Source organism: Scomber scombrus, chromosome 6 (genome assembly GCF_963691925.1).
Source record: "Scomber scombrus chromosome 6, fScoSco1.1, whole genome shotgun sequence".
Taxonomy (NCBI): domain Eukaryota; kingdom Metazoa; phylum Chordata; class Actinopteri; order Scombriformes; family Scombridae; genus Scomber; species Scomber scombrus.
Genome location: NC_084975.1, coordinates 9574233 through 9598215, shown reverse-complemented (window position 1 = coordinate 9598215; position 23983 = coordinate 9574233). Strand labels below are relative to the sequence as shown.

The window sequence follows — 23983 nt, the reverse complement described above, 5'->3', positions numbered from 1 at the left end:
CCCTGAGGTCTGAGAGGGTCAGGAGCAGGGCAAGAATGCTCCCATGAAATATAACACCAACCTACCCACACACACACACACACACACACACACACACACACACACACACACACACACACACACACTTACACTTACACTAGACTCGAGCAAACATAATGCTCGAGACATGATTAATAAATTGATTAATAAATTCTTTGCCTAATCATGAAGACTGCCTCCACACACACACACACACACACACACACACACACACACACACACATAATATGTCAGATCATATAAAATCACCTTAAAATAATAATAGTTGTGTTTTTGTTATCTTAAAATGAGCCCTTCATATCCACATAGGGAGCGGGTCCTCTTCCACAAAGCCCACCATGTTGCACTGCTATGTTTCTACAGTAGCCCAGAGCAAACAAACCAAGCACTGGCTCTAGAGAAGGGCCTTTTTCTAGTTTTTCACAAGTTTCATGGCCACTGTAGGTTCTCCAGCATTTAGAAGGGGTAGGGGAGGTGTATTCAGTTTGTTGCAATATGCGACTTCACTGCTAGATGTCACTAAATCCTAAACAATGTACCTTTAAATAAATGATCTGCTGTTAAAAAGTATACAAGAAACAACAGACATTCAGTGCCAACTTTTGCTTTTTGATAGTTTTGACTCAAACTTACTGGAGGTAAGACAGGTTGTTTTTTTTATAATTTGGATGAACCCGCATTTTTTAACTGGAGAGTTGTGAAGAAAGACAACTTGATGCTGATACCTTTTATATTGTAAACAGTAGATAAGGATGGATTAAAAACAAAAGCTTGTGTATAGGCACAACATCCTAATCATTCAATCACCTGTTTCATCTGATTTCTTCGGCTTGATATTGAACCTCAACACTGTTTTGGTGCCCTCTAAATATGTAGATTGCACTGAGTATCAAAGCTGCCAAATTCCTTTAATCTTAACTTGAGATCTGCTTACTTACTTTTCCAGAGCTTTCATCGCATCTCACTGTCCTCCTCAGTTATCATCAGGTGGTCTGAGTATCAACGCTATGACAACTGAGGAGACTATTTGCTGATGGAAGGCTGTGAGACTAAATGAAAGCTCTGGGGGGAAGCTGTTAAGTGGATCTTGAGCTTACATTCTTTTGTCAAAGTGATTTTCCCAGCGTCAAGAATCTACTTTTACACCCATACTCAAAGTAAAGATGACAAAGTAAGGTTTTGGTATACATTTCTTCAATACATAGTAACCCATGCAATCCTTCAATTATTTGATTATTATTAAATTATGGAATGCAGAAACAAATCCAGTGACTTTGCCATATCTTTTTCATCTCCACATGACAGCAGCTCTGTTATGTTTCAGGCTTTGCACCAGAGCAGCACTACATTTACTCTGGCCGGGCCAAAAATTGAAAACATTAAGAAACCTTTTGCTCCGAGCTCCTCTTTGCTCTGTCGCTCACATCGAACCTCATGTGAACCCCGTCGGCTTCAACGCGGGCACATATTCTCCTGCAAGTAGCAGTTAGAGTGTCTGTGTGTGTGTTTGCCATGGGCGCTGTGGTCTGAGGCTTGAGGGGAAGAGACGGGGGTCAGAGTATTTATATTCCAGAACAATCTCTCAGGTTTGTCGCTCGCTCGCATTCCCCCAAGATCAGATTTCTTTTAAATGATGGTGTTGAGTCTGACGGCATTCTTGAGGTTTTCTACCAATCTGTTTTTCTTCGCGGAAACGGTCGAAATAGCAGATTTGGTTTTGAGACGGGCGATATGTCACGCACAAACACTAACAGTACAAAAACACACTCTTACACACACACTATAGGCACAATAAAGCTCAGATATGTCAAATGAGTGTGGTGCATGATATATATATATATATATATGAGCATATGTACACACACATATGCTCAGCTGTAAAGACAGACTGATTATCTGAAGGTTTGTGGAAGCTGAAGAATGTTTGTTTTAGAGCAAGAGGGCTGCAGTTTGAGTTAAAGGGCTGATCCTAAAATAACTAGATGGCCTTGTGAAAGTATGCGGCGAAACAGCAGACGAGCTGCAGGAAATGATGGATGCGAATGTGAATATATGTGACTGAAGAGCAAGAAGGAGTGATTTTGTTTGTCTGCTCCTTCTGTTTTTATCTTGAGCCGCTCTCAAGTTCTTTTGTGGCTCATAAAGCAAACTGTGGCGCTGCAGACATTGAGAGTAGTCATTAGCAGTACTAGTTTTCCTTTCTTGTGTCATTTCAAGTATAGAAAATAGTATTTTTGTGAAATTATTACCGAACAACACATGCCTGATATAGTGGTAGTCTTGCATGACTTTACAGTCAGTGTATCTTAGGCCATTTGCAGCAAAACACATGTCTTGCATTGTTTTTGATAGTCTTGAATGCATTTTCCTCGGTGAAGTTGTTTTAAATTAATTAAATTTCAGTCAGCAGAGATATTGAGGTGCAACTTCAGTCAATCAAACTTTATTTAGATAGTATCTTTCATACAGGTTACTGTCTTTCAAAGTGAATAAAAGTTAGTTGTTGTTTTTTGGGGTTTTTTTGCCCCACATTATTCAGTAGAATTTAAATGATTTAAATGATGAATGAAAGTTTATTTGTCTGTGTTAATTTGCTCTGAACGTCCAGTGTACCGTCAGATGTGACCTGTAGCGATCTTACACTGTATCATGTTTGCGGCACAGCTTCAGACTGTGACTGACCTCATGCTACGTTCCATATGGGATGGATGGTAGAGATGGGAAAGATTCCTACATTAGCAGTAAATGTTGGTTTAATCACTCCAGTATTAATCATTAGATTGACTCACCTCACAGCAAGGAAACATGTCAGTCACTCTGCGGAGCAGATCAGGAAAAGCACAAATAGCCATTGTCTTTGTGTAAAGTTCATAGAGTTCAAAGGTTTTTTAATGAATGACATGCAGCAAAATCTGAGTTTCTAATTGTAATTACAGTTTGGATGTTGTCAGAAATTCACAAATAACTGATAGGACCTTCATCATAGCTCCAAGAAACTCCTCCAGTCCAGTTGTTTCCTACCTGTCTCCAGATGTTCATGAAATCGAGTCAGAGAGCCTTCAGTTCCCACTACTCAGGGGAAATCTGCATCTACTTGCATCTTCTTGCAGTCACCCAGCATCTAAAATTAATTTGGGTTTCTGTCTGAAAACTCAAAAGGATTTAGTGTTAAGCTTCTCTTTTAAAGGTATCCCATGCAAGGTATCCTATTTTTCGGTTGTTGTTTGTAAACACACATTTAAAGTTGGCCCCTCCTAACCAGGTGCTGGCAAAAAAAGCACCTGTTCTAAAGCATAAATCAACACACCCACACACGGTGCCATATTGCAGGATTTTGTGTGAATGCAGAGCTTCTTCTTGTCCGCTGTGGCCTCTCTGCTCTGTGTGTGTGTAGCTCAGCCCTGCCCTCGGTCAAGCAGACACACAGACCTGCTGCTCTTTACACATCCATGACACAGAGACAGAGAGCAGAGCAGGGGAGAGAGACAGAGACAACGATGTAACCTGGTCGCTATGCTACAAGTCCCAGCCTCACACCCACACACTTCTAGTAATAGTAATAGAATCATAAGTGATTTACAGGGATTCTTTTTGTATGAGACTATTAATTGTTTTTTAGAAAAATCCTGCATAGTATACCTTTTTAAACCAGCCTTTTCTCCATCAGTGTAAGCACCATGTGACGTCACCATCTTTCTTGCACAACATTTCTGTGTTGTGATGCAGATGATTGCACATAGATCTGAAAATACTGTACTAGTGTTCGGATTTGCTGAAAGGAAACTATCATCTGAAACATGAGTTACCTATATTTAAATAAGTTTTTACATCATCACAGTTTAAAAAACATGCTCGTTTGTGTTGAACCTGCATGTAAAGCTTAGGCCATTGTTTCTGTGTGTATTTGCAAAGTGTGCACAAGTGCTGAAAGATTATCAGAAAACTGGAGCAACCAGAGTTTAGATGAAAGACATGTGTTTCCATTCAGATTCAGCTGGTTCTAGGCCAAGGACTGAATTCAAGTCAAGAATTTTGTCCCTTGTGAACTGAACAGCGTGAATGGTTTTTGTGTTCCAGGTGGAGCAGTCCAAAGTGCTGATCAAAGAAGGAGGGGTCCAGCTGACACTCACTATTGTCGATACACCTGGGTTTGGAGATGCGGTGGACAACAGCAACTGGTGAGGGAGTCCTCTCATAATTGGACTTTTTGTTGAGAAATAGTGTTATTAGATTTTGCAACCCGATCTAATGTTTTCCTACTCTTCCTTTTGCTTGACATGTTTTCCACAATCTTCCCAGTTGGCAGCCTGTTATAAACTACATCGACAGTAAGTGCGAGGACTTCCTGAACGCAGAGTCGAGGGTCAACCGCAGATCGATGCCAGACAACAGAGTCCACTGCTGCCTATACTTCATCGCACCCTCTGGTCACGGGTAGGTGAAGCATGAGATGTTGATGTAATAAGACTATGATATAAATTAATAATAAATTACCTTAATATGACACTAATACAATCAGTGTCCTCATAGTTCTGTCTCTTTAGTTTGTGCCAAAAATGGCTGCTGTAGAGTTATGATACATGCTTTTAAATATTTTTAACCACATCAGACTTTCAATTTTCAGTTCTGTACTGTGGAAACTCTCAGTACAGCTTTTAGAAAATGAAACACATTGCACCCTTGGTAGCCCAATTGTTAAGATGCATGGCACATAACCATATTTCTCCCATCTGTTTCCTGTCATCTCTCAACTGTCGCTGTGTAATAAAGGAATAAAAAAGTGGACTTTTACATAAGCAAACACATACTGCTGACATGGAACAACATTAATTTTCAAGACCAATATTCACTCTCCTTATAGCTCTGTTTCGGTGTCAACCAACTCCAACCGAAAAATATCTGGCTCTTTAGCTGCTATATGCTCCACTATGTTCACCAAGCTAGTCGCTAACTTTATCAGTCTGCTATTTGGTGTTGAACAGGGAGTGTACAATGTGTTTATTAGAATCTACTTGCCTGCTACTGGAATCTATACTGATAAGAGTGAACCAAGACAGTCAAGCTACAGACAGTAAAACCAGAATAATGAGCTGAAAGGTAAAAAGCTCTGTAGAGCAGAAGGGAACCAAAGTGTCAGGTGAAAACTCTCTGTGGTTTCATCACTACCACAGACCTCTTTCACATTATACTACACAGTCATTTGATCCAATGGTGATATAAAAGTATTGGTTATAGCAGCTTTAAGTTTCCAACCATGTACTTTCACCTAAAAATGGAAGATGAAACCAGCATTTTAGAGGCAGCAGTCAGCAAGAAGGAAAGTGGTTTTATTCTGGTGAAGATGCTTCCTGTCCAAGTCTGTTTGTTATTATTAGATTAAAACCTACTGATTTTTTTGACCCCTGTTCGGTTTGAAGACCGCCACTCTAAGCTCTAACCTCGCCCCCAGCTCCAGTATCTTTTAATGGCCACGCAAGCTGAAGCAAAAGGCTATAGTGAATGTTTGTATTTGTGTGCCACAGACAAGGAGGCTGCCAGCCAGTGATGTGACCCACAAAGGTTATATAACCCAGTTCTGCTCATGCTCAGTAGAGTTCCTGCTCTCCATCACCAAGCCATCCAATCACAGCAGAGGCTCGGAGCAGGCCTCTCATCTCAGACAAACACACTGTGTCTTCTCTCGTGTGTGTGTGTGTGTGTGTGTGTGTGTGTGTGTGTGTGTGTGTGTGTGTGTGTGTGTGTGTGTGTGTGTGTGTGTGTGTGTGTGTGTGTGTGTGTGTGTGTGTGTGTGTGTGTGTGTGTGTGTGTGTGTGTGTGTGTGTGTGTGTGTGTGTGTGTGTGTGTTCTCAATATAGCTGCAGCACCAGCCTCAATTAAAAATGTGGAGCTCTTTTTCTCTCTCTCTCTCTCTCTCCCCTCGCTTTCTCCGCCGCCCAAAATCCATCAGCACGGCTCAGTGACGGCTAAATCTGATCTAAATCATCTCTGATATTCACAGTTGGTGTTTCTGAAAACTGAAACATTTCCTGCCATAAAACTGTCCTTGCAACTTGCATGAAATATCTTCATGCTGCATCATATCCACATTTAGCCAATGATGAGAATAAGATAAATACACAAGACATAACAAATGCATCTAGGAATTTAAAGTGCATGACCACAGATGGGTTTTGAGAGTGTTGGAAGTATTTAGGGGGGATTTGTCCTTTATACTCTTTACTCTCTGGATCTGTGTTGCATTGGTCTTGAGGCAAAAATAATACATTTTTAGGTTAACTACTGGCTGTCAAAGCTGATCTCGTTGTGAGAGAACCAACACACTGTACCAATTAGGATAGATTGTAAGCTCAAATAGTTTTCCTTAAGTGAATTTTAGAATTTCCACCAGGTCAGTTTTTTTGTTTCATTTTCAGGCAAAAATCAACAATCTGGCTCTCTATTCCATCCCCCCAAGATGCATCGAATGGCAAAGTGTGAATGGAGTCAATAATAAACACAATCCAAGAAGGCGAAAATAAAACTGATGACATTTTTAAATATAAAATGAAAGTCAAAGACCGGTCAGACACTGGATTAGATTCTCCTACAAAGCCCTCCATTAAAAAATCACTCTGAGTTTTCTTTCAAATATACTTTTATTCTATATTTAATTCAAGAGTAAAATAAAAGATTCCACTGAGAGAAGCTCCTCTGCTGTCAGTTATACTCCATGAAACAAATTAAATTTTACTTCCCGGTATCTAATGTTAAAAAGAAAACTTTGGACTGCTCACACATTCTTTCCCAGCAGACATCACCAGTTTTTAAATGAAGATCTTCCTCCCACTTTTAACAGAAGGGTGCTGTCAAAAGATGGTTACAAACTGCAGTGAGCTCACTTTGATATTGTTGGCCACTGCAGCCGTGACGGAGACTTCGCTTTGAGAAAAATCTAACTGAACTTTGCCTTGAAACACACCAGCCAACTGCAGCCATCCAAAGTAGAATTGCACAAAGTAACACTGCCCACTCTTTTGTCAACATGTTTGAGGACATAACCATTTTATTTAAATAAAATTTGTTCTGTCAAAGGATAAAACCAACAGAGAGGTTCCTTGTTTACATTCAGTGTGAACATACAGATCATTCTGTATCTTTTAAGCTTTATGCAGTAAGTACACAGTGGATGTTGAAAGTCAGTTTGCTACAGTCGTCTGCATTTGACAGCTCTAAAAATGACAATAAATGGTGATGACATACTCTTATTTATCCCAGAATTGTTGATACAGATGCAAATGAACTCTTGAAGCACCGATGAGTCAGTAAATGTCAGCACATTTAATTGTTTCTCTTTGTAATACATAATTTTGCTTTTACGGCAGCTGTAAATTTACAATCCTAGAGGTAGACTGTATGTTCCAAAATGTTAGTCCAGCCCTCTCACTGCTGCTTTGATAAATCACTTTCACTGTGCACAGGCTGTTTGTGATTGAAGAGGTTAGAAGTGGCTTGACAGTCACTATCTCAAGTCTCCCCCCTGCCCACACAGCAGACTCCACGACTCCTGTTTTATCAGGGGCCACACTCACTGTGGGACCCCTCTGATGCTACATCGTACACAAACCTGACCCCATTTTTCTGAAGTAGTTAATACTTTCCCTCCATGTCCCTCTATGAACTGGTGAACCACTGAACAGCTGTTTTGTTGCCCTCTCAGTACAACTGCATTCCTGGGATGAGTTACTCTCATCCCCTTTACCCACGCCCCCTAAAAACACACACACACACACTAATTATAGAACTGCATCCACACAACATGCGTCATCTTACATATTTTTTACTCCTATTATGCATTATATAAGGACTTCCCTATAGGCTGCCCACACTTGCAGACAGCCCACTCTCCTCATGCTCTTCTGTCTCTGGCCACACAAGGGAATTGGAGTCTTGTTTGTCATTCAGGCAGGGATGGAGAACCTATAGCAACGTTACAAAGACAATCCCTCGTCAAGCCCAGCACGACATAACGATCAGTTGTCACCAGAGCTGGGTTCTTTGGTTTTCTTTGTTTCTTTGCTGAAGGCTACATGGATGGGTGTCTTTGGCCCTCTGCTGGTGACCCACTGAACTGCACATACTTTCATGCTTCGAACAGCAGTAAACTGAGGAGGGCCAGTGTGGCATTTTCTATAGATTCATTCTTGTAAATGATTTCACAGGATGCGTCACTTGCCTCTAAGCTGTAATTATCAGCAAACCCACATTTCCATCCATTCATGCTCATCCTGATAAGGATTGAGAGGCCCACAGCCTGTACCTAGGCTATCACACACAGATTGATGGATGGTCATAAAATTAGAAATGTGAATAGCCTCAGGTCTAATTCAGCCGTGGACAACATTTCTTGACATTAACCCTGTTGAGCACTCCAGTTGTTTTTGATTCTTACAGTTCTTTGTCTGTGTTTATCTTTCAGACTGAAGCCACTGGACATCGAGTTTATGAAGAGACTCCATGACAAAGTCAATGTCATTCCTCTTATTGCAAAAGCCGACACTCTGACCCCAGAGGAGTGCCAGCTTTTTAAGAAACAGGTATTTGTGAGTTTGTATGTGTGTGTCATATCAGTAGTAAAACAGTTTGTAGCAGATGTGGTACCTATGATATTGTTCTGTCTATGTGTAGTATACAGAAAAATGAATGGTAGACAATTTGGGAAATGGCATTATATGCTCTTGTAAATCGAGAAAATCAATACCATGGTATTATATTCCCTGAGAATGGTCTTGATTTACTGCTCGAGCAAGAAGGTGATTAGCTTAGCACAACTGGAGGCAGGACAAAATGGCTAGCCAGGTTTGCTTTTAAGTTAAAAGAATCCAAGAAAATTTGGATTGTATAAGCTGTTGCTGGTCAAAAAATTGTTTCAGCAGATACATTTGAATTCTACGTCTAGTTGTTTTTTAACATTTTTGTTTTTGTGTAGATTAAACAAACAAGATGCAATGTTTTAGCTGTAGTTTCCCCTGCTTTCAGTCTTTATGCTAAGCTAGGCTAATCACCTCCAGCTTTGGACTTAACACATAGCTGTGAGTATCAATCACAGAAAGTGCTGAACTGTTCCTTTAAGTGTAAAAGAATCGTAAACCACATACTAGAGAAATTGAAATTGTGTTCAAGCTACCTATGTATGTATGCAAGCCGTGTGTGTGTGTGTGTGTGTGTGTGTGTGTGTGTGTGTGTGTGTGTGTGTGTGTGTGTGTGTGTGTGTGTGTGTGTGTGTGTGTGTGTGTGTGTGTGTGTGTGTGTGTGTGTGTGTGTGTGTGTGTGTGTGTGTCCTTTGTTTTGATCTATGTTTCCCTTCCACAGATAATGAAAGAGATACAGGAGCACAAAATCAAAATTTATGAATTCCCAGACACAGAGGATGACGAGGACAACAAGCTCATCCGAAAGATCAAGGTATTAAACTCACATTCTAGTTTGAAATTTCAAATTAGATTTAAAAGCCTCTGATTGATCTCAGCAGGAAGACGAATAAATAGAGTACCAAAATGCCAAAGGTCGGACTGTCCTGTTGTCAGTATCCAACCCTCGCAGCTGCATCTGTCCCTTTTCTCCATGCCTGGCAAGATGGTTGCGTAACAGATAATTGCTTTATAGACACATTCATCGAATATCTTTCCGTGGTGATTGTCATCCATGTAACTCTGCCACAGTAACTGCATTTAAAATGGGAACATTTCGAAGCAAAATCAATTCATTTCAATACAATAGCAATACTTGTTACCTTTTTAGCCCTCCTCTATCGGAGTATAAACTGTTCCACAAAAGAGGAATATGACTTTTCGCATCAGCAACTAAGCTAACAAGCTTGCTAGTTTAGAGGGCTTTTGTCCCTTCACTAACTCTTTTTTAAAGGTGTACTATGCAGGATTTGTGGGTTGCTGTTTGTAAACACACCAGATAAAGTTGGCCCCTCCTCTCCGGTTCTATGACACCAAAGCGCAAGAGAGAGAGAGAGAGAGCAGCGGTGGTCTGACAAGCTAGAGAGTGAATGAAGAGAGAAGAAAGTGATAACAAAGTAGTGATTAAATAAATAAAAAAATAGATAAATAAAACCATATTTTTTGATTGTTTCACAGCAGTTATGTTCTAAGGCACAAAAAAACATGTCCACATCTCCATACAGCTCTGCGGGAAGTTGCTGCATTGCCAGATTTGGTGTGAATGCACAGCTTCATCTTGTCCACTGTGCCCTCTATGCTGTAATTATGTGTGTGTGTTATCTTTATACATCCGTGACACAGTAAACAGAGGAGAGACACAGCGACAGCAGTGTAACTTGGTCGCTGCCTCACAACCTGCACACTCTTATTGGCTGGGTGCTACACACCCACTGCCCAAAGGCTGATGCCCAGAAACGCCCCAAATGCAGCAAAATAATAAGAAAAAATAAGAAAATACAGGCAGAGTTAAGTCTCTGTAGATACATAGACCCCACACACCTCTAGTGGGTCATAAGTGATGATCAAGAGGGATTATTTTTGAATGAGTCTATACATTGTTTTTTAAGAAAACCCCACATAGTATGCCTTCAAGTGAAATGAAATACAATCATTAGAACAAAATGCAAGTTTTGAGTAAACGGCTATTGTGACTGACAAGCGTTAGCATGTTCCCAGCCACCTAGCATGTTAGCCATTAACCTACTAGCTACAATAGTTCACTAAGTAGTCAGCAACCATCTATTAGCTCCTATTTTGTGAAGACGTGCATATGAATTTTGATATGTCATGTTGTTTTATAGCTAGGGATTAAGTATAATATGTAATAACAATAATAACATGTACATTTTAGCATAAGACAACTCACACTGTAGTCCATCACACTTAATAAAGAAGATTTGATGTTAAATACTAAACATACCAACAGGCATGAGTGGTCATTGGCCAAAGGAAGCAGCCAATCAAAGCATTACAAACTCCATCCAGAGAGAGCTGGAAGGTTGTTTTGCAGTCAAAGACAGTTGCGTTTGTCTATCCCCTCCAGGAGAAGATGCCACTGGCAGTGGTCGGCAGCAATGTGGTAATCGAGGTGAACGGGAAGAAGGTCAGAGGTCGTCAGTATCCATGGGGCGTGGCAGAAGGTAGGTTCACTCAGTTCCACTGCCAGAAAGGAAGGACACGGCTTCCATCTTGTGGCCAAGTGGCAAAGGCCTAGAAAATAAACCAGCATAAAGATGTGAGCACTCTGAAGGTTTATGAGACACAAAATTTAAGCATTGACAGTTTTCAAGCAAGACATGATACACTGTGTGTCATTGCACCTCAAGCAGACAATGACAGGTGTAAGAGAGAGACTGGGGCATGTTGGTGTTTGTAGGTCGATGTGATTGAGAATGTCTAGTAGTAACCTAATCGTAATGAATGAAGCATGATAATCCTGAGAGTGTGGAACACCGTGCATGTTCTCCACAACAACTCCCTGTCTCCACTGGATGTATTAACTACCAGGTAATAAAGGGACTGGCTTGTCAAAATGTAATTTGTTAATAAACAAATAGTAACTCATTACAACCATGGCACAAAATGTTGAACTTTGTAGGATTTGTCCTAAATTGATATAAGTTTTAGTTGGATTTTAGTTATGTCAGTATTGTTAAGTTGGACAAAACTTTATGGCAAAGACCAAAGCCAACTTTTATATAGAAATATTTACTCTTCTGCATTTGACATATTCCACTAAAGATCTTAGTTTATAGGCCACGGTAAATATTAATGCATCTAGTTGTATCGAATTAAAAACAGTCTTCAATCACTCATCCAATTTGGTCACAAAGGATAAACCACTCACGCTGTGTTGGGCCCCATCAAACAATACTTGGAAGTGTTCGCTGCGAAGCCAGTGAGGGATCATGTCCTTGTTATTGCAATAGTAACTCTTCTGGTTTAGGCTGTCTTCATGGAAAGGGATGGTCACTGGGATTTCATTCAACACGTTACATTAAGTTATGTTAATATTGCCACTATGCTAGCACACATACCAGTAGTACATTTTTTTGAGAGATGTGTTTTCATGTATTTTGATTCTTATTAAAGTCAAAAAAGGGTTGTTGGAGTTATATCATAGATCATTTAGAAGCTTTTGACCTCATAATATCTTGTTTAAGGTATTTTATGTTGTGGAGTTGAACAGAAAACTTCCAAAAGGAATCAAAACAAGCAAAACTAGTTGTCACTTCCACCCACCAGTGGATGTTTTCACAAAGTTGGACCTTTTTTAAACTTCTCCATGTTTTGTCCCTGAATTCCTGAGGCTTTGAGTCTCAGTGGGCATCACCCAGGATGGTTTTCAAGGTTCACTTCACAGTGACTGGCAGCCGGTTGTGTCCTCAGTCTTTGAGAACACTATATGTGTTCCCAACAAGAAGCAAGAACATACTTTTTTTTTTTTTTCTTTGTCTTTGGAAACACTAAATAAATGGTTGCTAAAGATGTTATTACATTTCGACAAGTGTGAAGTTATCTGGCAGTTAATACGTGGTTAATGTACACACCCACCCTTCTTCCCCCAGAGTACAAACTTAAATGCACATGTCTTGTTGGTAGTGTTGGTGTTGACCCTGACAGGGATTCTGGAAAAGGAGAATAGACATTTGGTGCATTTTTGGATATGTTGTTGAAACATAGCAGCAAGTCACCTTTCACCATTAGCCAAGTGTTGTTGCTCTTACTGGTGTGTTGGTTTTCCACTAAGTTTTCATTTGTTTAAAAGTCCTCAGAAAGATGATATAATATTTATATTTAAAAAAAATAAATAAATAAATAATTGAACTTTGTTGCTCTGTGGTTGACCGTTTATCAGTCTTTCACTTTTTCATTCTTTCTTTTCTCTCTTTTTTTTCCTTTTTTCTTTGTCTATTCTTTTCCATGACTGACAGAGGGCATTTTTGGTAAACAAAAATCATCATTCACTTTATTTCAACCTCATTTTCTCACCCAACTCCTCCCTCAGGTCGCCCAATCCTCCATCTCTCCATCACTCCTTTCCTCTCCACTTTTCTGTTGCTGTGCTGTCTCATCATTAGGCTGATGGTCAAACCAATGCTCGAATCAGACTTGGGTTCAATACTGATTGTAACATTTTCAAATCCTGAAAAAACAAACAAGAACATAGGCGTGTGTTCGTGTTCCCGGTAGTTTGTTGGCCCCAGAGCTCTTTGCTAACACTTAGCATACAGCTTTATATGGTGAATAGTGTTGTAAAATAGCCAGTAGTTATATGGTTTTGGGATTATTTTTTCCTCTATTTTCCCTGCCTTTACAAACTTTGAATCCTTAATGATCTCCAGCATAGAAACAGATTAATTCATCCCATCCATTTTTTTCTGTCTTTTTGGGAGAAGAAGCTAGTCCAAGTCAATCCAAGATCCACAGAAAATTCAGAACACTTTGTCTTTGCAGTTGGAAACAAAACAGGGTGCTAAAGATTTCAGATTTATCCAAAATTGACCCAGAAAATAGAAACAGATATTTTCTTGCTCATTTTTTAAAAAACATTTTGAGAGTTTTGTGTCCATCAAAGACTTTTGCCTCTGGAAACCTGGACACTTAAAACAACTTCCATCCTTTCACAATAATGTGATTTCAGGGTTTTGGGGGTTTTTTTGTCAATGTTTACTGTCACACATTGTCCTCTTATTCAAACAGATAATGTATTTATTGGTGAAACACAAATCTGCAAATACTTAACATCTCTATAGTATAATTTGGTGTAACTCTTAACAATCTCTTGGAAGAATTTATCAGAATTTGCTTGTTATTATGTATAATTTAATAATTTTTGTGAGCTCCAACAAATGTTCTTTTCCACACTCAATAGACAAAAAACAAACCAACCGTCAACCAATTATTTGCTTCATAAGCAATTTTTCTTCAACATTAAACAGTATTTGAACAGTCTCTGCCCCTCCTATTATTAGCCACATTTTTCATATTAAAGTGTAAGCAATGATCAAAAGAGCCGATTACCTACCAGGGACACAAGCATTATGAATTTTGGTGTCTTTATTCTCTTTGATACAATTTAGACAATTAGATGTTTTCATCTCTTGCATATCTAGAAGTAGTTTTTTCTGAGCTATTTCCGTTGTATTAGCCCGGGTCTGATGCTGTGAATAGTCATGGAGAAAACTAGAGGCTTTTTGGTGCTGAAGCTGCAGCTGCAATAGAAATATCACTCTAACGCTGTGGTTCCCTTCTTTGCTCCCATGGTATCCCAAAACTGTCGTACCGTTTCATTTCAGCCCCGCTTTCACCACATGATTCAGCTGGCTATGTTTTGCTAGCGTTGAATCAGGTAGCGTAGGAGCGGGGCGCAAGCGGTGTGCAGGCTTCTTAGTATCACTGGACCAAGGACTGGGATCCACCATCCTAACGCATTGCTTATAGGTTCATGAGCAGTTAATGGTGAGGTAGTTTTTTACCAAAAGGGCATGTAGCGAATCATCAATGTAAAATGTGGCTTGTTTTCATGAATTCTCACTCATTAGTATACTTGGATTTGAATGTAAGACTTTTAGTATAGAGACATTTAGATTTGCACAAAGTTATGCATGTTTTAAATAAACTGCTAGGTGCTCTTAACTCATTAAATCAATGCAGTTCATCATCATGGGCTAAATAAACACTGCTTAGTATATAAAACACTCAGGCTCAAAACACCTGATGGACTGAGACAATGTTCAATAAATATCTCACTGATTGACAAGTAAAAAAACGAAGTAGACATGGATTAAACAAACCAGTTGCATCAGGTATTTTCTGCCATTTAAACAAATAAGATCTGTTTACTATTAGTTACAACCCTTTTTTCCCCCCTATGACCCTTGACCCCACTTAGCTCCTCGACTTTTGCCCTCATTGAGATTTGCGCCCCTGGCTGGTCATGCATAGCTCCTCATATAACCCCCCTCCCTCCAACCGCCACACTCCCTCTGCAAGCCCTGCGCTCTGTAGCCAACCAGCTTGGACACATGAAGGTTATGGTGTTGATCTGGGCTGAATCTGGGCCAAACATGGACCGATTCTGGGTCCGAACCAGGCCAAGTCTGAGCCATAAAAAAACCCAGCTGCTCCAGACCCAGATTTAGCCCTCGCTGGGTGCAGACAGTAACCGAAAAACCGTACCCCTCCCCTCCGTCAGAGTTCCCTCCTCTAGAAGAGACAGGAGGTCAATGGCTGGCTCTGGAGGACAAGGGGTGGGACTTCTTAAGTTTCATCAATGGTAAGGTGTCCTCCTTATTTGCTCCCCTGATGATGACTGCCAGTGGGGTGGAGGTTAACGATAACGGAGCGGCGTATTTGATGAAGAAGAGGCTGGAGATCGTACACCACCACATACACCCTCAGCAGCAGTTTATCTGCAGTCCTTTTCCAGAATCCCATCTGATCGTTTAACCATGTCTGTGTTGTTCAGATGAAAACTCACAATCATCTAACTGTCCCAAGTTGAAATAAGACCAGCTTTGTTTACTACTGTCTGACCAAGAACTCGTGTTTGTTCTAACTGTGTGGCATCTGTGTGGTCCAACACTGAAGGCCTGTGATCAGATAGGTATTGTGCTAAAGTATCAAACTCAGCTCTGAGCATCAGCATTAACACTGAGCAGGATGTCAGATGTCACTGCTGTGTAGTGAACCAGCACCATGGCTAAATGCTGTAGTTCATGTACAAATGACTTGCATGTAAGCTGCAAAAAATCAACTATACTGAGGAGAAGCAAACTCTTTGTTTCCGCAAATCAGTCTGGCTACTTCTTTTATTTTTCTCTACTTTTTTTTGTTTTGTATTATTAAGAATATACCAGAGCTCTACTAGTGATGAACCCACAGATAATTATTAGGGCCTGACCAATACAGAATTTTTGGGGCAGATACCAATATTAATTTAAAAAAATACTCATATAGATATATTGGCCCATAACAGAATAATACAGAATATTTACATGAACACATTTTTTTTGCAGTGCTCCCTCAAATGTGTATCAAACACTCAAAGCTATGTAATGGCGGCATAATATTTTACAATAAACTTTATTGTAGAAAATGACATCAGTATACTCCGAAACACTAAACTTCACTGGGAATTGCAGCGAGCAGAATTTAGTGGCCTCAAGCAGAACGGACTTGGCAGAGATGGATAATAATATTTATTAGTATGTTTTAATTAGTGTATAATGACCTGATGATGATAATAATAATGATCTTTGTGTCTTTGTTACCTTACAATGAGCCCTTTGTATCTGCGTAGGGAGCAGATCCTCTTCCATACAGCTGCCATGTTTCCACACTGGCTCTAGAGAGGGCCTTTTGTGTTTTTAGCAAGTTTTGTGGCCATTCTAGCCACATGCTTGGAGGTGGGAGTGGGGAGGGATTCAGTTGGTTGCAATATGCAACATCATCACTAGATGGCACTAAATCCTACACACTGGTCCCTTAAGGAGCCTAAATTTACTGTTAGTCAGCTGAAAAGGAGAGGTGCAAAGTTTCTATCAGGCACAACCTACTACCAAATCAAGTGAAAATGATGAAAATAAATACTTTCACACTGAAATCACACCCTATGTGATCATGGCCTGATGTTTCTCTGCCCTTTGTTTTCTGTTTATATACCACTGCACTACTGCTACTGTGCTACGCCCCTTATACACCTGAAAATACCTCACTGTCATTGTACCCCTCCCTCTGTAACCAAAGAATGAATGAATCTTACATTCTGTACTATGTTTGTGTTTTTACAAAAAAATTCGCCATAACTAATTCAATCTGTGATGTTTTGCTTATGTTTCTGTATCACTGATATATTTTTTTAACGTAAATAACACACACTATATCTGTGTTGATCTTACTCACCAAAAGCACAATAACACATGTGTTTCTGCTGGGACTGCCTCTGTATCTGAATTCATAGCCAGAGATAAACCACAAATGTTTACAGTCATTTACCTAAACTTCATTGCAATTATTTGGCACCTTTAAGATGCTTATATGTGCAAACATCTGGCGCATACACAGTGTATCTATAGAGGCTCAGATATTCCTGACTGCAGTGTATTTCTAGTTCAGTTTCCCTTGAGTCCAGATAATGATAATTCTGATTATTATGCTGAAGAAGTGAGTAGTAATTCTGATATTTGTGTGTCTCTCGCTGTGTGTTTCAGTGGAGAATGGGGAACACTGTGACTTCACCGTCCTACGCAACATGCTCATTAGGTAAGACAGAGTGTTATGAGCAACACACTGTTTTTATTTCTGTCAAATTGAAACCAGAGAGGCTACTAGAGGCTAATAAATGTCTTACGTGTGACCTCATTGGTTTAAAGTGAATACATTATATTTTCTCAGATACTGATTAGTATAGTTAGTATAGTAAGTTTTTCATATGAAATTCTTTTCATCAAGTTTCCTGGATTTACCATCATTGATTTATTTCGTCCTTTTCCTCCCATCCCACAGGACCCATATGCAAGACCTTAAAGATGTCACCAACAACGTCCACTACGAGAATTACCGCAGTAAGAAACTTGCTGCCGTCACATGTAACGGAGTGGATACCTCCAAGACCAAGGGACAGCTCACCAAGTAGGATTCACTCACTTTTTTTCACCAATATTATAGACTCAACCCCCCACCTACTACATCAAAAGTACATTATTAATAACAAACTTATAACGACAGTTATAAGAGTGACAGTTAAAGTCAGATATCTGAAAGAATAGTTTCTCTCTTAGAACACTCAGAAATGTCCGCCATTGTTACACTTTTGGTAGCAGGTTTCCACTAGCTTGTCTTGTTTGTTACCATATACAGTTTTTTGGAGCTCCTGCAAACTATCAAACAAATGTTCCTCTTCACTGGCAGGGAACAAGAATTAAAAGGGTTTAAACAAAGTTGAGAAAGCCTCAAAGCTTTCTAATTCGGTTGGATCAGCTTTTAGAACAGAAATTTGGTTTAGTGTTTTTGGTCCATCACATGAACCTTTGAACTCATTCAGTAACTTTCCCGCACTCCCTAACTGTGGAACATCTTTAATGTAGAGTGCATGGGCCTAAAACTGAGACCTGTTCCCCTATTCTGGATTTGCACCTCTCAGACCCCACTGAACCTGCCTGGTACTAACCTCAATTTGAACATGAACCTAACCTAAGATCCAAGACTATATTGAGGCGCTGAGACCCAATCAACACAGAATATGATCAGGCAGCCTGAGCCAAAAACTCAAGCTTTAGGCAAATTTAATTTTTTTAAACTAACTTTAAACTTTAAAAGGGTGAACTCTCCCTCAATGACAGCAGAGTTCAATGCGTTGACTTAAAGGGGAGGCAAGGAGGCAGGGATGCATCCTTGGTCAGTGACATCGACTCTTAACCTCCATCTTTTTCATGGTCTACAGGAGTCCCCTGGCACAGATGGAGGAGGAGCGGAGGGAACACGTGATGAAAATGAAGAAGATGGAAGCAGAGATGGAGCAGGTCTTCGAAATGAAGGTTAAAGAAAAGAAACAGAAACTGAAGGACTCAGAGGCTGAGGTGGGTTTGGTGTGTGTGTGTGCTGTCATTTTTGGGGGAAAAAAGATTTAGAGTCAGTTCATTTGGGACGGCTTATGCAATTGGGGTCTAAAGCTGTTTCCTCAAATGGGAAAAGGCAGGTTTTTGGGTCAGTAGTTGAGGTTAGGGTAAGTCTCCAGAAAATTAATGTAAGTCTATGTAATGTCCCTGTGTGTGTGTGTGTGTGTGTGTGTGTGTGTGTGTGTGTGTGTGTGTGTGTGTGTGTGTGTGTGTGTGTGTGTGTGTGTGTGTGTGTGTGTGTGTGTGTGTGTGTGTGTGTGTGTGTGTGTGTGTGTGTGTGTGTGTGTGTGTGTGTGTGACGCAACAACAGAAACGGCATGAAGTGAGAGAATGAGTGCAATGGTAGTTCAATTCAAAATAAAATGGTTAAATTCAACCATTTTTTTCTCTTAGTTTAATTAAGATTAGGTCATTTAAATTAATCAATCAAGTAATCAATATCCACCTTGGGTTATGGAATTAAACATTAAACTCAGCAGTTTTATCAACTTTAAATACTGAAATTAGAGATGGTCTCCCACCATCTGTAAAGTGGTCTAAACAGTAGCAGAAATCAGCCTACCCGATGTTTTGCAGCATTTATACCATTATTACAATGTTATCTGTCTATATATCTGAGACTGACTCTGTACACTGTTTGGACCCTCAGCTGGAGCGACGCCACGAACAGATGAAAAGGAACCTGGAGGCGCAGTACAAAGAGCTGGAGGAGAAGAGACGAGTGTATGAAGACGAGAAGGCCAACTGGGAGGCTCAGCAAAGAATCCTGGAGCAGCAGAAACTGGACGCCTGCAAGTCAGTAACACACACACACACACACACACACACTTAAACAGCTGTCTAGTATGCTGCCTGTTCATTTGGCAAAAATGGTTAATTTGTTCAGTTGATAAAAAGACCTACAGACCTTTGGCATGAATTTTCCAAAATTGACACTAACTTAATGTTGCAACACAGCTGTAACACTGTCTGTGCCCTTGACTGACCTCTACTGGTCGCCACTATGAATAGCAACAAAATGTTCATCAGACTTCATGTCAAACACAAAGTCTCATGTGAAACATACAGTTAATATAGCAGAGCTAACGCACACATGTGAATCTATTAAAAGATGCCATCATTTACATCTTATCTCAAGTATTTGAAATACCACAAAACACAGTTCTACAGAGGTGGAGTTCATCTTTTGACAGAATATTAATAGTAGCTGAAGCATCATAATATCCTGACTGTAGCTGTAACCAATAGATGCATTATAATGGGACATTTATTCAAATGATAAATCTCTGCTTGTGTTTGAAATGGAGTTAAGGCATTAAAGCAACTCACAATCTTTTTTTAAAGGGGCATTTCTCCTATACCTTACATTAATGTGGCTACTCTCTGAAACACCTGCCACCGTCCATCTTATTCTGTTTCAGCACAGAGTAGAGAAGGGATGTTGTTTCTGGAAAAGGCATGTTACTGTTTCAGATGAGATTAAACTTTATTATTATCATTGCACTCACTACCATAAGTCCCAGTTCAACAAAAACACAGTTTAGCATCAGACCAGATGATGCAAACAGCTGCAAGTGTGCATCAATACAAATAGCCGTAGCAGAAGGGATGTGACTGTGATGTACAAGATGAACAGAAGCCATTAAACAAGCACAGTGAATGAATGTACAGAATGAAAATTATGTCTAGACTATACACAAGGAACAAAAAAAAAAGAAAAACAGCATACAAGCAGCGTGTACTTGAATCCAGCTGTGGAATGTAAACGAGTATCTGATATTTATAGTTTGGAGTTTCTGTGCACTGCTTTTTTGTATTAGCAATGTGCTGAACAAAGCATGGGAGGGAGAAAAAAAGCTAACCTGAGTATTCAACCAATTTCCATTTTAAATACTGTAGATAAGATATGCTTGACAGATATAACCACATTTATTTACACACAGTGAAGACATGTAATCTAGATTTTAAGGTCCATCCTAGAAAAATGTTTCTCTGTGTTTTATTTCAAACTGAGAGCTATAATAAAATGAGAGGAAGTGGAAAGAGAACATGAAAAACTTACTGACGTATAGTAAATAAGTAGAGGGCGGTGGCACATTTTACTAGACATTTTTTCACAGTCAGGAGGCATTTATTAAAGATCTGTCTATTCTTCACATATATTAAAATAAGAGTTTGACACACACTATCATAATGTCTTTTTGGTGTCAAAGTCGACAATAGTGACGTCATTTTCTCATTAAATGTCTTTGTTCTTGTTTTGTTGTTTCTCACACAGGACGATGGAAAAGAACAAGAAGAAAGGCAAAATCTTTTGAGGAGAGACGTGACCTGTTCTCAATCTTTTTTTTTTGTTCTTCATCCCTCTCTGAAGTTCACATCAACTGTGGCCCTCAGAACACACAAATAAACCAGACATAGCATAACATTCCTCTGTGTTACATTTCACATCCACAACACACACACACACACACACACACACACACACACATACACACACACACACACACACATAAGCAACTGACCACAGCAGCCCACATGCTCGTCTCTCTGCAGGGTTATTACTGTATCTGCCGAGGCCGTTTTCATTTTCCCGGGGGAATGCATGTGTTTGTGAAATTCTATTTTCCTATTTTCCCCCTGACAAAGAGGAGAAACCCTTGAGTTCCTCTGAGCTACGAGTTAACACATGGCAGGGACCATGCATAGCCATTTGTACACATGTAGTAGTATCTGTGTGTGTTCTCTAGATATTCATAGATCTGCAGATAGATCCCTTCTTCTACACTCTTTCATTTATCGTTCTCAAACATTTAACACAAGTGTGCGCACACTATACCACTCATAAGTCATAAAGACCTCATTAAGAGTGTGTGTTAGGAGAGGAGAGATGTGATTGAAGGTATAACGGTATCAGTTGCAGCTGAGGAGAGATGATATGGGGATAAGTCAGGTAGGATTAAGGCCTGGGCACACCAGAAACCCTGACTTTGTGACATATTTGGTTTGGTTTAGCCAGTAAACTTCTGTAGCTGGTGAGCTAACCGCTAACACACTAGCAAGCCAGGAACATGCTAACACTTTTTTGAGCTTCTATTTTCTCTATACTGTTGGTTTACCCAGAATTGTACATTTCATTTAAGAGTTATTGAAAGGGGGGGGCTCTCCAAGCTAGCAAGCTTGCTAACTGTCAGTTAGCAAACTTAATGGCTTGGTCACTAAGAGAACAGTAAGTTTACACCGTTTTTTAAAAGATGTATTAGTACCATCAACTTCTGTCTCATTAAAGTCAGCAGACATTCCTTTTTTGTGGAACAGTTTTTACTCTGACATAGGAGGTTCAATAAAGTGCAACATAGCTAATAAGCTACGCTAACTTTCTCCATTTCTGTTCCATAAAAGTTCAGCACTGTCAAGCTGCTATTGGGAGATTTCAATCAACGGAATTGATTTTGTTAGAAAACTTTCACCATTTTAAATGCTGGTGTGACCGGGCCTGTAGAAAGGACTAAGAGTGCAGAAGCAGGTGTGTGTAAGAGCAGGTGTGTTATGGTAAATGCTGTGTTTGAGGTCATGGATACAGTCTGATTTAAACTGCTTGGACAGAAGAAATGAGATAAGAACTGAGCGTAACAGCAGCCAGAATATTGTCATCGCAATGTGTGCGTTTCCTGTTTGAGTAGAGGACAATATGCAAAAGCCTCATCAGTGTCTACAACTTTACAGGTTTCAATGATTTGCAAAGATGTTTTATATTGTGACGTGTGAAGTGATGGGTGTTGTAAAAGACCTTGAACCCTGATGTCCAGATTTTTGTGATATTTTCTCTTTGGCTGCAATGACCAAAGTGGACAATTAAAAAGCAGAACGACTTCTTTAACCTTCTTTCCTCCCTGGCTTCTACAAAAATCAAACTTTTCAGAGAAGTCTGCCATAGCTTTATCTCTGACTTCACTGTCAAATATAACACATAGAAGCTTCCACACAAAACTAAACATTACCCCTCTGCTTTCCTGAATATGTCCAGGTTGGAAGCAAAGCAGAGTCAGAAAGCTGCACACTGTGCAAAAGGTTTGAACCTTTAATATACTTTTCCCAGAGTTGTCATGTTTTATTTTCATATGATGATGATGATAATAGTATATGTGCGGTTGAAGAATGACGACTCCTTTCCCTTAGTTTTTCTTAAATAACTCATAGATGAATCTGTTATTTTAGTATAGTTTTCCAGACTGCCTGCAGTCTTCATGATGCATTTAAAGCAACATGCTAAAGGGACAAAAACCTTACACCTTCAGCACAGAAAATATTACCTGTATTGATTTGTTCATATATTGTGTACATACTGGAGGCTGCTCAGTGGCCTTTTTTTTTTCTTGAGATTTTGTTTTGTTTGTGCTTTCAGAATACTATATGCCAGGAATAACAGCAGAACTTAATGTGTAAAACATGTCTTAAGAATCAGTAAATACATTTCCATGCATTTATACTCTCTCACACATACATATTACATATATCTATGCCAATGGTTACACCTTCTCAGGACCGCTCCGTTATACTAGATTTTCCCCGAGAAAAGCAATTCTGTGGTCCGACAAGTTGTTTTTTTTAAAAGTGACTGAATTGAATTTTTCTTGCTTGTGAACCACTCGCCCTTCCAATAACACCAAGTTAAGATAGATATAAGTTTAGGTCAAATTTTTTTGTAATATTTACTTTTTTTTATATATGTACACTGTTTTCTGCTTCTCTTCTTTGTTTTATCAAGTGTTCTGTCTCTAACTGTACATGGTTAATATTAAAGTTGAAAACGTTACGCTTTAACCCTCAATGTGTCTTAAGTATTCTTATTAACACACGTACCAGCGGAGCCCTGGCATCTCATCCCCTGGTTAAGTGAACCTGTAGGACTATTTCACTGCCAATAAACAGAGTCTAGACAGGAAGTATTTGAACATTTAGTTTGTTACTTATTTTTTGTTTGTTTTTCAGGTTTTATTTCAGTAAATAACACATTGCCAAGAGCTTTAATTTGATTATGTTTACTGTGTGGGAGATGAAGCCCTTTTAACACATAGTGCCCAAAGTTTAGGGCTTCAAAAGTAATTGGACACTTGGCTGCTAAATATTTGTTGGGCAGCTGTGTCATTTTAATATTAGTTCATACACAAGAGAGCTCACATGTGGCTCAGAGCCTGAAGAACAAAACATGTCTAAGTGTTCGAATACAAAATGAGCTATTACAATTAGTTTTAACCATAACTTGTAATCTAGGCAACTTCAAAGTTTGGTTGTTTCCCATTTTACTTTCACTGATTAGTTGCATGTGTTATT

General features: G+C 39.5%; 1 protein-coding gene across 3 annotated transcripts in view; it reads left to right on the top strand.

The window, feature by feature from the left end:
- The window catches only part of LOC133981430 (septin-7-like), a 51158-nt gene extending 27684 nt beyond the window's left edge, over positions 1-23474 (top strand). For all 3 annotated transcript variants that reach the window (XM_062420108.1, XM_062420107.1, XM_062420109.1), the window contains exons 4-13: positions 4117-4217; positions 4339-4473; positions 8495-8612; positions 9388-9480; positions 11071-11167; positions 17243-17294; positions 17538-17663; positions 18475-18610; positions 19299-19444; positions 20928-23474. In XM_062420108.1, the coding sequence (XP_062276092.1) occupies positions 4117-4217; positions 4339-4473; positions 8495-8612; positions 9388-9480; positions 11071-11167; positions 17243-17294; positions 17538-17663; positions 18475-18610; positions 19299-19444; positions 20928-20967 (1044 nt within the window). In that variant the 3' untranslated portion in view covers positions 20968-23474. The remainder of the gene's footprint in view (positions 1-4116; positions 4218-4338; positions 4474-8494; positions 8613-9387; positions 9481-11070; positions 11168-17242; positions 17295-17537; positions 17664-18474; positions 18611-19298; positions 19445-20927) is intronic.
- The last annotated feature ends 509 nt before the right edge of the window (positions 23475-23983 follow it).